This window comes from Rhinoderma darwinii, chromosome 1, assembly GCF_050947455.1.
Source record: "Rhinoderma darwinii isolate aRhiDar2 chromosome 1, aRhiDar2.hap1, whole genome shotgun sequence".
Classification (NCBI taxonomy): domain Eukaryota; kingdom Metazoa; phylum Chordata; class Amphibia; order Anura; family Rhinodermatidae; genus Rhinoderma; species Rhinoderma darwinii.
In genome coordinates this window covers 428,242,641-428,255,829 of record NC_134687.1, presented here as the reverse complement: position 1 = coordinate 428,255,829, position 13,189 = coordinate 428,242,641, and the positions used below count along the sequence as shown (strand labels likewise).

Genomic DNA, 13,189 nt, shown 5'->3' with positions numbered 1-13,189 from the left:
GGCAGACCCGGAAGCCATTGTTTGGCTTCCGTTTGCCATACTAACTATCGGCAGACCCCGCGATTTCGGACGGGGGTCTGCCGATATGTTAGAAACCCCTAAAATTCGGCGATTGCACCCGATCGCCGAATTTAAGGGGTTAATGCGCCGAAATCAGCGGCAAAGGACCGCTGGCCGGCAAGAGGGGAGTGTCAGCTGTCGGCGACAGCTGACCTCCTGGTTCCCGGTGCACACTGTCGCCGACAGTGTGCACCGGGATTAACTCAGTAACTGTACGTCCTCGTGCGGGAAGTAACTTCCCGCAACGACGTACAGTTACGTCCTGGTGCGGGTAGGGGTTAATAACCATGTTCAGCGTAAAGAAGAACAAGGAGCCCTGGAATTAAATGATATGGCCCCCACAGAGCCTTGATCTCTACATCCACAGAAGATCTGTAGTTCGTTCTCCATGACGTTTGGAACAACCTCCCTGCAAAGTTCCTTAAAAACTGTGTGCAAGTGTACCTGGAGGAATTTATGCTGTTTTGAAGGCAAATGGTGGTCACATCAAATATTGATTTGATTTAGATTTCTCTTCTGTTCATTCACGTTGCATTTTGTTAATTGATAAAAACTATGAACACTTATATTTGTGAAGGCATGCTTACTTTGCAGCATTTTTTCACGACTGTCTAAAACTTTTGCACAGTACTGTATGTATGTACAAACATTGTCTGTGGATTGAAGTCTCAAAGGGTTGTTGGCGTAGAGTAAATACAACATAGTTAAAAGTTGGCAAATCACTAAGAGAAGTAATTGACTAATGTACATTGTTTTTTTAAATGTGCAAAACTTCTGGGGCTGCTTCAAGAAATTGCTTAACCACTTGCCTACTGCTAACCGATTTATATATGTTGCAGCGGAAGGCCGTTTACTGTGAGCCGCTGTATGCAAACGGTGGCTGCTTTAACTATCTGCTGGCGCCGAGAGGTGCTCGCAGATTCTTCTGACCTCTCTATTGCAATACAGCAGCGGTCTAAGAGGAGACCCTGGAGTACTCAGTTAATCCCCTAGATGCCGTGGTCAATAGCCGCCACAGCACCTAGGGCGTTGGACAAATGGAGGGGGCTCCCTCTGGCACCTTGCAACGCGATCGATTGATGGGATGTAATGGCATGCAGGGGCCTAGCAAATGCCCAAACGCCTGCCATAGCTATATGTCTATTAGGCTGTGCCAAATGCACAGATAGGCAATAATGCTTTGGTATACGGAGTATACCAAACCATTATGAAAGCGATTAGTAGTTCGCATTGTGAAGTCCCTTGATGGCGGGAAAAAAAAATATCTAGAATTGAATAAAATTTATTACAAAAAAAAAAAAATCAAAACCATTTTTTTTCTATAAAAAGGTGATTTTACTTTCCATAGATGTAAAAAATAAAAATTAAAATTACACATACAAGATATCACCGCAATTGTAACGACCCCAAAAAATAGTTAACACATTATTCAAACTGCATGGTGAATGTAAAAAAAAAAAAAAAAAAAAAAAAAAAAGGCAAAATTGTTTTCTTTTTTCCCCATTCCCAGTCAATTATAAAAATGCTTAAAAACCACACAAAATAATGATTAAAAAAAATCTATTTAAAAGTGTACATATTTAAAACCAAAGCTGTCAATCGCTGAGCAGTCCCACCTACTTTAGAGCCTTACATTTTAACCCCTTCCTGCAAAACGACGTGTCTGGTATGTCGTAGCGCAGGGATGTATGGAGCGCACTCCATATGCTGCAGGTGTCGGCTGTGTTTTACAGCCGACACCTGGCACGAACTGCCAGAAACCGCGATCATGCGGATCCTGGCTGTTTAACGCCTCAAATGCAGCAGCCAATCGCAACCACAGGGCTTAACAGCTGCCTGCAAAAATGACGATATACTGCCATACGTTAGTATCGCAGTGTATTGTACCAGCGATCGTTATATACTGACAGGCAATAATGCTCTGGTACAGGGGCGTAACTAAGAAAGTCTGGGCCCCATAGCAAACTTTTGACTGGGGCCCCCCCTCCCCTGAGGGTCACACAACCCCCCCTTGTAGATAGTGCCTTTTTTTACAGCCCCCCCCCCCCTGTAGATAACGCCATACAGCCCCCCTGTAGGTAGCGCCATACAGCCTCCCCCTGTAGGTAACGCCATACAGCCTCCCCCTGTAGGTAACGCCATACAGCCCCCCTGTAGGTAACGCCATACAGCCCCCCTGTAGGTAACGCCATACAGCCCCCCTGTAGGTAACGCCATACAGCCCCCCTTGTAGGTAACGCCATACAGCCCCCCCTGTAGGTAACGCCATACAGCCCCAACCCCCCAAAAAAATCCGACCTATAGTGTGTCCTACAAAAGACATGAATCCCCTATCCACAGGATAGGGGATACATGTGTGATCGCTGGCAGCGATAGGGAGAACGGGGGACCGAAAGTCCCCCGAAGTTCTCCATGACTAACCTCTGACTTCCGGGGTCTGTGTCGGCAGCTCAATAAAAATGAAAGGAGCTCTGGTCACGCATGTGCACAAGCGCGACCGGCGCTCCATTCATTTCTACGGAGCTGCCGACACAGACCCCGGAAGTCTGAGGTCTGTGATGGAGAACTTCAGGGGACTTTCGGTCCCCCGTTCTCCCTATCGCTGCAAGCGATCACACATGTATCTCCTGTCCTGTGGATATCCTGTGGATAGGGGATACATGTCTTTTGTAGGAACAACCCCTTTAATGGCAGAGCGGGGAGATACCTCCCTGCTCTGCCATAGTGTTTAGTGGCGTCGCGCTGTAGTAGCCATAGCGGCAGCCTAGCGGAGCCTCCGGCCATGGTGGGGGCCCGTGCCGGTGGGCGACACGGGCCCCCTCATGCCGCGGGCCCCGTAGCAGCCGCTACAGCGGTTGTTACGCCACTGCTCTGGTATACGAAGTATACCAAAGCATTATATTTGCGATCTAAAGATTGCATAGTGAAGTCTCCTAGTGAGACTGAAAAAATAATTAATGTGAAATAAAAATGAACAAAAAGGTACACATTAAAAAAAATAAAACAAATTTTTTGCCATAAAAATTTTTTTATTTAGTAAAAGTGTCAAAATAAAATAAAAACCACACATATATGCTATCCCCGCAATCGTAATGACCCGAAAAATAAAGTTAGTGTATTATTTAAACTGCAAGGTGAACGCCGTAAAAAAAATAAACGCATAAACCAACGCCAAAATTACTATTTTTTTTCCCATTCCCCCCCAAAAACTAATATTAAAAGGTTAATCAATAAGTCCCATGAACCCCAAAATGGTAGCAATGAAGTCCCGCAAAAACAAGCCCTCATATGGCGGCATTGACGGAAAAATAAAAAAGCTACGGCTCTTGGAAAGCAGCGATGCAAAATAAAATTATTTTAGTTAAAAAGTGTTTTTGTTCTGCAAAAGTAGTGAAACTTAAACTATACATATTTGGTATCGTCGTAATCGTACCGACCCATAGAATAAAGGTAGAATGTTATTTACGCCGCATACTAAACGGCGTAAATGTAAAGTGCATAGAACAATGGCTAAATTGCTGTTTCTTTTATATCCCCCCCCCCCCCAAAAAAAAGTTAATAAAAAAATTCTATATACCCCAAAACAGTGCCATTGAAAAATACAACTCATCCCGCAACAAACAAGTCCTCAAACAGTCATGTCCACGTGAAAAGTGAAGTTATAGCTCTTTAACCCCTTAATGACCAGCCTATTTTGGACCTTAATGACCAAGCTATTTTTTACGTTTTTCAATCGTCGCATTCCAAGAGCTATAACCTTCTTATTTTTGCATCGACATAGCTGTATAAGGTCTTGTTTTTTGCGGGACAAGTTGTATTTTTTAATAGCACCATTTTTAGGTACATATTATTTATTGATTAACTTTTATTAACTTTTTTTTGGGGGGGGAATAGAAAAAAATCTGAAATTTCGCCACTCTTTTTTGCGTCCTAAATCTACGCCGTTTACCGTGTGGTATAAATAACACAATAACTTTATTCAGCGGGTTGTTACGATTGCAACGATACCAAATTTGTATAGTTTTTGTATGTTTTACTACTTTTACACAGTAAAAACACTTTTTTTTCTAAATTATTTATTTTTGTGTCTCCATGTTTGAAGAGCCGTAACGTTTTTATTTTTTCGCCGATGCGGTTGTATGAGGGCTTTTTTTTTGCGGGACGACTTGTAGTTTTTATTGGTACCATTTTGGAGTAGATGCGACTTTTTGATCACTTTTTATTACATTTTTTTAAAGTCAGTATTCACAGAAAACAGCAATTTTTCCATAGTTTTTTATTATTTTTTTTACGGCGTTCACCGTGCAGGTTAAATAATGTAATAGATTTATAGTCGGGGTCGTTACGGACGCGGCGATACCAAATATGTGTAACTTTTTAACTTTATTTTGTTTTTTTAATAGCAAAGCAGTTTGTAAGGGGAAAAGCTGGGTTTTTCATTTTTTTTCACATTTTTTTTAAAATTAACTTTATTAAACTTTTTTTTCACTTTTTTACTAGTCCCACTAGGGGACTATAATATGCGATTCTCCGATCGCTATTGTAATACACTGCAATACTTTTGTATTGCAGTGTATTACTGCCTGGCCGTTTAACACGGACAGGCATCTGCTAGGTCATGCCTGCGGCATGATCTAGCAGGCATTCACTCCAGGCAGCCTGGGGGCCTTTATTAGACCCCCGGCTGCCATTACAGACACAGACACTCGGCGATCGTATCGCCGGGTGTCGGTGGGGGAGAGAGGGAGCTCCCTCCCTCTCTCCAAAACCACTCAGATGCGGTGCTCGCTATTGAGCACCGCATCTGAGGGGTTAAACGTGTGAGATCGATACGAATATCGATCTCACACGGCAGAGCAGGGACGCTCCCAGCCCTCAGCTGCCTCTAGCAGCTGAGAGCAGGGAGATCTGACAGTTCCCTGCTCTGTTTACTTATTCCGATGCCGCGACGTAAAAAGTCTATGGCATCGGAATAAGGCCCGTTAGTGACCGACGTAGAAACACGACGGGCCGGTCACTAACGGGTTAAATGTGACGATGGAAAAACTAAAACATTGCTTGATCATTAGGGCCCAGATTGCAAGCAGGGGGAAGGGGTTAAGCATGCAATGCTATTTCTTCAAGCACCACATTATAAAGTATGTTTACAAACATAATCTTCACTATCTTCAAATCTTAATTTATTTTTTCAAAACCCCTAAATTTTCATGTATAAAAAATAAACAGCACATTTGTGTGTAAGGTACTTGAGAGTATGCTAAAATCTCTTAACTCTAGGCCAAAAAAATACTCACGTGCGCTCTGGGCTGTAAGACTTGGAATTTGTGTAAGAAGATGAGAGTATGGACGCTGAATAAGTCCCATTCAGCAACGGTGCCTTGGAATTATGTGGCTCATCAAAAGCTATAATAACAAAGACAAATTAGTGCAATATACACGAATAGTAACCAAATACATCTTAACAGATTACTTGGTCAAAGTGGGCAGCGCAGTGGTAAGCACTGTTGCCTTGTAGCGGTGGGGTCCTCTAATTTAAACTGGAACATTAAAGGGGTTTTCCCATCAGAGACATTTATGACATATCCACAAAATATGTCATAAATATCAGATAGATGCGGGTCCCACCTCTGGGACCTGCACCTACAGTGAAGGAAATAAGTATTTGATCCCTTGCTGATTTTGTAAGTTTGCCCACTGTCAAAGACATGAACAGTCTAGAATTTTTAGGCTAGGTTAATTTTACCAGTGAGAGATAGATTATCTAAAAAAAAAAATAGGAAAATCACATAGTCAAAATTATATATATTTATTTGCATTGTGCACAGAGAAATAAGTATTTGATCCCCTACCAACCATTAAGAGTTCAGCCTCCTCCGGACCAGTTACACGCTCCAAATCAGCTTGGTGCCTGCATTAAAGACAGCTGTCTTACATGGTCACCTGTATAAAAGACTCCTGTCCACAGACTCAATTAATCAGTCTGACTCTAACCTCTACAACATGGGCAAGACCAAAGAGCTTTCTAAGGATGTCTGGGACAAGATCATAGACCTGCACAAGGCTGGAATGGGATACAAAACCATAAGTAAGACGCTGGGTGAGAAGGAGACAACTGTTGGTGCAATAGTAAGAAAATGGAAGACATACAAAATGACTGTCAATCGACATCGATCTGGGGCTCCATGCAAAATCTTACCTCGTGGGGTATCCTTGATCCTGAGGAAGGGGAGAGCTCAGCCGAAAACTACACGGGGGGAACTTGTTAATGATCTCAAGGCAGCTGGGACCACAGTCACCAAGAAAACCATTGGTAACACATTAGGCCGTAATGGATTCAAATCCTGCAGTGCCCGCAAGGTCCCCCTGCTCAAGAAGGCACATGTACAGGCCCGTCTGATGTTTGCAAATGAACATCTGGATGATTCTGAGAGTGATTGGGAGAAGGTGCTGTGGTCAGATGAGACTAAAATTGTGCTCTTTGGCATTAACTCAACTCGCCGGGTTTGGAGGAAGAGAAATGCTGCCTATGACCCAAAGAACACCGTCCCCACTGTCAAGGATGGAGGTGGAAACATTATGTTTTGGGGGTGTTTCTCTGCTAAGGGCACAGGACTACTTCACCGCATCAATGGGAGAATGGATGGAGCCATGTACCGTCAAATCCTGAGTGACAACCTCCTTCCCTCTACCAGGACATTAAAATTGGCTCGTGGCTGGGTCTTCCAGCACGACAATGACCTGAAACATACAGCCAAGGCAACAAAGGAGTGGCTCAAAAAGAAGCACATTAAGGTCATGGAGTGGCCTAGCCAGTCTCCAGACCTTAATCCCATCGAAAACTTATAGAGGGAGCTGAAGATCCGAATTGCCAAGCGACAGCCTCGAAATCTTAATGATTTACAGATGATCTGCAAAGAGGAGTGGGCCAAAATTCCATCTAACATGTGTGCAAACCTCATCATCAACTACAAAAAACATCTGACTGCTGTGCTTGCCAACAAGGGTTTTGCCACCAAGTATTAAGTCTTGTTTGCCAAAGGGATCAAATACTTATTTCTCTGTGCAAAATGCAAAAAAAATATATAATTTTGACAATGTGATTTTCTGTTTTTTTTTTTAAATATAATCTATCTCTCACTGGTAAAATTAACCTAGCCTAAAAATTCTAGACTGTTCATGTCTTTGACAGTGGGCAAACTTACAAAATCGGCAAGGGATCAAATACTTATTTCCTTCACTGTATGTCTAGAACTGGGCCCGCTAAACCCTGTTCTACTGCTGTGTGTTATGGCTGAATCGTGTGAGTTCCGTAACTCCCATAATAGTGAATGGCAGTTACGGAAGCAGCGTAGCATGCGAACTAAGCTGTTTCTGTAACTACCATTCAGTTCTTTGAAACTTACAGGAAACCATGTAGCTCAACGAGCTACGCGGTTTCCGTAATTCATGGTCGGCAATCACATGATTCACCCACAACACAGAACAGTAGAACGGGGTTTAAAGGGCCCAGTTCTAGAGATAGGTGCAGGTCCCCCCAGGTCCTGTGAAAACGTCAAATATCTCTGATGAGAAAACCTCTTTAACACCTTAATGACCGCCCACCGTGTTTAGCTGTAGAAGAGGCTGATGAGCGCTCCTGTGAGCTCCTGTTCTTAGAGCAGCCTGCTGAATATAGCTGGGGTCGGAAAACATTCGGACCCCAGCGGTTTAACCTTTTGATCGTCACGGTCCGTGACTGCGGCATGATCAAAGGGAACTCCCATCTTTGATCGCGTCACTGCAAACCCGGTGACGTGATCAAAGAGAAGGGAATCCCTCTGCAGTCAGCCCTGGGGACCTAGAAAGGACCCCAATGTTGTCTGTTCAGTAAGCCTGCTGTTCGGGCACACTATGTGCTACCCTAACAGCAGCCTGTGTCATAGTGACACAGTATAATGTATTAGCATACAGGAGTATGCTAATACAGTATAAGTAAAAAGTAAAGTTATGCCTTAATGGGATTATAAAAAAAAGTAACAAAAAAAAAAAAAAGTCCCCCCCAAAAAAGTTATTATTTTGCATAAAATATATTTTATTGCGCCTACACTAAGTAAAAACAAAAAACCAACACATATTCGGTATCCAAAAGACCGTAATAACCTGAAGAATTCGTCTAATGGGTTATTTAGCGTGAAACGTGAACGGGATAAAAAATAAGCAAGAAAAATTATGCAGAGAATCGCTTTTTCCTATATTCACGCTGTAAAAATAAATTTTTTCTACCTCCAAACTGTGGGGAAAAAAAATATTAACATTTCTCCCGCATAAAACAAGGTCTCATATGGCCACGTCAATGAAAAAATAAATAAAGTTATGGCTGCTGAAATGCAGAGAGGTAAAAACTGAAAAATGTAGCTGGTTATGAAGACCTATTCAGGCCGGTCATTAAGGGGACAAGTAATCTTTAGACACAAATAAACGGAAGAAAACAAGCCCGCTTAAGTACGGCTTATTAGGGTACCCAAACACCTTTCCGCAGCAAACTCTGCATCTGTCGTGTGCAGATTTCACCATTTCTCCGCAGCATGCTCTGATTTCCGTGCAAGAAATTTTCAGTAGCATGTGAATGAGACTTTTTAAATCTCATCCACTTGCCTGCAACAGATTTACAAAGTAAAATCTGCAACGTGTGCAGGGGGCCTTAAGGTAGTAGTCTGAAAACAGCTGTAAGATTGCCAGGCAGCTTTCAAGCCAAAAGCCTTTTTCACACAGCGTTGAATTCACACTTATTCCAACGTGTTTTCTGCACCGAAATCATAGTGAATTGCACATGTAAGAAGCCTCCCATTGTGTGCAATGGGAAAACGCCTGTTTATAGGGGGTGGAATTGCAAACCACCTCGCTGAAAAAAAAAAAAGCACTGTTGCTTTCCAGAACTGGGTTCCTGGTTTCAAATCCAACCAAGGACAACATCTGCGTGGAGTTTGGATGTTCTACGTGGGTTTCTGCCGGGTACTCCGGTTTCCTCCCATATTCCATAAACATACAGATTGGGAAATTAGATTGTGAGCCCCAATGGGGACAGTGAGTGAGGACAACCTCCGTACAGTGCAGCAAAATATGTTGGCGCTATATAAGTAACATAAATAAAAATAATGTCACTTCTTGATGCGGCTTTCGGGGGATAACCTGCCGTGTGAACAGTGTCGGGTAGCCACAAACAATTTATCTTCATTGAATGGGGCTAATCTGCGTGGAGAATAGCTGCTTTTTTTTTTTAACTGCAAAACTGCGACAAGGGTCAGCCGCGGAATCTCGGCCAAATCCACGGCGGATTTTACCTCAGGAAAAATCCGTCGTGTGAACATGGCTAAACCATGGAAACCTTTAGGCTATCAATCTGATTTCTCCAATAACACACACACATTCAGCTCAGCCAGACCCTCATGTTATTACAGCAGGAAATATGAGCGCCTGTTAGACATTTCTGGAGTTGCTTATTTCTAAGAGACACAATAGGCACTCGAATAAGCAGCAGTAGCACATGATTGAGGGATCAGTCTACACAGTGTGTGTTTGTCTGTAGTTACTCTGTAACAATGAAGACACAATGGTCTGTGTAGGTGATGTATACACAGGATATTTATAATCAAGACTATTTGCAAAGTTGCTTCATTATTTATTTTAGTGTTAGAACATAAGAGAAATTGTCTGTAAAAGTGCAGCCATACATAAGCAGGGTCTCATGGTTAGGAGGCCCCTGCCTTTATTTAAATCCTGTTTGCTGATGGGGCAATGAAAGTCTAGTCAGAATATCTACAGTTGCAAGAAAAAGTAAGTGAACACTTCGGAATTACCTAGATTTGTGCATTGATTACTAATAAAATGTTGTCTGATTGTTATCTAAGTCACAATTATAAACACAATCTAACTAAACCAATAACTCACAAACAGTTGAACTGTACATGTCTTTTTTTGAGCACATTGAGCATTGAGTAAACGGTCACAGTGTAGGGAGAAAAAAAATAAACCTGTGTCAATGGCAAATCCAAGAGCTAATTGGCAAAAAGTGTTTAAATAAAAAGGAGATGAGGTGGAAGTGTGGGTTTCACAGGTGCTTCGCTCACTAATTAAATGCACACAAAACCTGGTTAGAGACAAATCTGTTCTTCTCAAGAAAGATTGGTTAGTGTGAACCATGCCTCAAGGCAAACAACCTTTAGAAGACGTGTTCTAGAGAAAATTGCAAAAGGCTACAAAAGCATTGCTAAAAATTTGGGTGTACATCAATTTACAGTTAGTCCTGAATTTTCCCCATTTGTAGACAAATTATCTGTTTCTACTCTCCCTTGGACTAGGCATCCTGTAAAGATCACTCCAAGAACACAATGGGCAATCCTGAAAGAGGTGAGAAAGAACATAAGGGTAACAGGAAAATACTCTACAAACTGCAAAAACCTCTGTTCATGTGTCCACTATTAGAAAAACACTGAATAAGCTGCTGTTGTCCAAAATAAACATGGTGGCCCATCTCAAGTTTGCCCGAGCCCACCTGGTTGTTCCCCAATGCTTCTGGGAAAATGATCCATGGACAGATGAGTCAAAAGTGGACTTTTTTTTTTTTTTTAATCACAAATGCACAAAGCTGTGTTTAGAGAAAAAAGGAACACTGCACACCAACACCGAAATCTCATCCCAAGTGTGAAGCATGGTGGAGGGGAGAATCATAATGTTGAGCTGGTTTGCTGCATCAGGGCCTGGAGGGAGCAATTATTTCAAAAGGTGTATAAAAACATTTTACAGGAGAAAATAAGGGCAGCAGACCATGACCTTAAGCTGGAGAGACGTTGGGTGATGCAAGAAGACAATGATCCAAAACACACAAGTAAATTAACAAAAGAATGGTTAAAAAAGATGACCTTTGTTTTGGAATGGCCAAGTCAAAGTCCTGACCTTACACCTATCGGGAAGCTATGGCAAGAGCTGAAGAGGGATGTGCACGCAAGGCATCCCGGAAATATTGATGAACTGAAACACAACTGCAGGTAGTAACGGTCCAAAATTCCTTCTTAACGTTAGTGGAGGTGATTGCTGCTAAAGCGGGATCTACAAGTTATTAGATTCAAGGGCTCACATCCTTTTTTTCCCTGCACTTTGGATGTTTACTCAATAAAAGACGAACAGTACAGCTGTTTGTGAGTTTTTAATTTAGCTTGATTGCTATCCAAGTCACAATTATAGATAAATACAATCAGACCACATTTTGGTAGTAATCAATGCAGACATCCAATTCATTCCAAAGGGTTCACTTATTTCTTATTTACATATTCACTGTACCTGCTGACGCATCACTTGTTTCTAGAATTGTTCCATCTTGAGTAGTGTACTGTCGATGGCGGAATACATTTCCATTGAGTCGATACTTATACTTATCCAAGATCAGGAATTCACTAAACTGGATATGTTCATTGCGTTTCAGAGGGCTACCCTGATTGGACCAGCTTAAACGCTGCAAGTGGATGCACAAACACTGAGGAAGCTATTGGAAAAACACGACAATGTCAAATTAACAAATTCATCAACAGTAAAAAGGATTTACATACTGTGCTCCTGTCGCATGTAAAAAAAAAATGTTTTGAGGATTAAGGCCCCATGCACACGAACGTATTTTTTTCCTCCCGTAAATACTGGCGTAAATACAGGTCCTTTGTCTCACGTATTCGACCCCTATTCCACCAGTATTTACGGACCCGTTTTCTCTGCACTAATCGGCAGCCCCTTCTCTCTATCAGTGCTGGAAAGAGAGAAGGGGCAACCCTTTCGGGCAGAGTTTCCGCAGCGATTGAAAGTAAAAGAAGTTCATACGTACCCCGGCCGTTATCTTGGTGACGCGCCCCTCTTATGACGTCCAGTCAGACCTCTCTGGATGACGCGGCAGTGCATGTGACCGCTGCAGCCTGTGATTGGCTGCAGCGGTCACATGGGATGAAATGTCATCCCGGGAGGCCGGACTGGAGCAAGAAGCAGGGAGTTCTGGGTAAGTTAACTTTTAATACTATTAACTCCAGCGGTAGTCACTGTCCCGGGTGCTGAAAAAGTTACTGCCGATCAGTTAACTCTTTCAGCACCCTGAACAGTGGCTATCCCCTGACATCGCCTAGCAACACTCCTGTAATTACGGGTGCACACACACGTAGCCACCCGTAATTACGGGAACCCCATAGACTTCTATGGGCCTGTCCGTGCTGTAATTACGGCCTGAAGTAGGACATGTTCCATATTTTTCAACGGCCCGGGCACCTTCCCGTAAGCAAACAGGAAGGTACCCGTGACCAATAGAAGTCTATGGGCCCGTAATTACGGCCCGTAAAATTACTGGCGTTTTTACGTTCGTGTGCATGATGCCTAAACAAGTATTACTGAGAATCCAGGTAAATTTTCATAGTAAAATGGACCTACTAGGGTCATATAACATACCAGGGCTGTTCATATTTTCACTCTGGACCCCAAATCCAAGGTGATCAGTACACTATAAATCCCCAAATAGCACAGGAAATAACAAAATGGCGGCATGTTACTGGGCTCTGCAGGAGTAGTTGCCAAAACGACACCCCCTTCTCTGACATCACTCAGTGCTCTGCAGCTGTTGGCTGAAGCTTCACCACACAGACTTCCTTCTCTGCCTGCCCCCTGCACATATTGTAACATTGGTAATACTGAGTGCTCTTTGCTCCATTTTAGCTGCTCCTTCTTGCACTTGAACCAGGAAGCTAGAGAATTATCTAGAAAGAAGCGGAGGGCTCCAAGTATCAACAGTATTGTGTGCAGAGTCAGGACCGGACTGGGACTTAAAATCAGCCCTCGCATTTTTAAGCACAAAGGCCAATCGCAGGCCATACGCAGCTGCCAGTTTTGGGCTGGAGTACACGGGACCACCTTTCAGCTATACAAGACGTGGGGAGATTTATTAAAACAGGTGTAAATGAAAAGAGGAATAGTCTTGAAAGCTCCAACGAATCCACTGCTCGTCCACGAGAATAATGAACATGCTCATTATTCTAGAGGATTTTTTTTGCGGAGCGGAAAAAAATGTAAGCAGACTTCTTTTCGCTGCATGTGAATGGGGTATAAAATTGTAATGGATGCAGAA

At 42.7% G+C, this 13,189-nt stretch overlaps 1 protein-coding gene across 3 annotated transcripts in view; it reads right to left on the bottom strand.

The window, feature by feature from the left end:
* The window catches only part of USP30 (ubiquitin specific peptidase 30), a 65,190-nt gene that overhangs the window by 4,518 nt on the left and 47,483 nt on the right, over positions 1–13,189 (bottom strand). For all 3 annotated transcript variants that reach the window (XM_075830429.1, XM_075830448.1, XM_075830439.1), the window contains 2 exons: positions 11,377–11,578; positions 5,355–5,463 (listed from right to left, as the gene is read on the bottom strand). In XM_075830429.1, the coding sequence (XP_075686544.1) occupies positions 5,355–5,463; positions 11,377–11,578 (311 nt within the window). The remainder of the gene's footprint in view (positions 1–5,354; positions 5,464–11,376; positions 11,579–13,189) is intronic.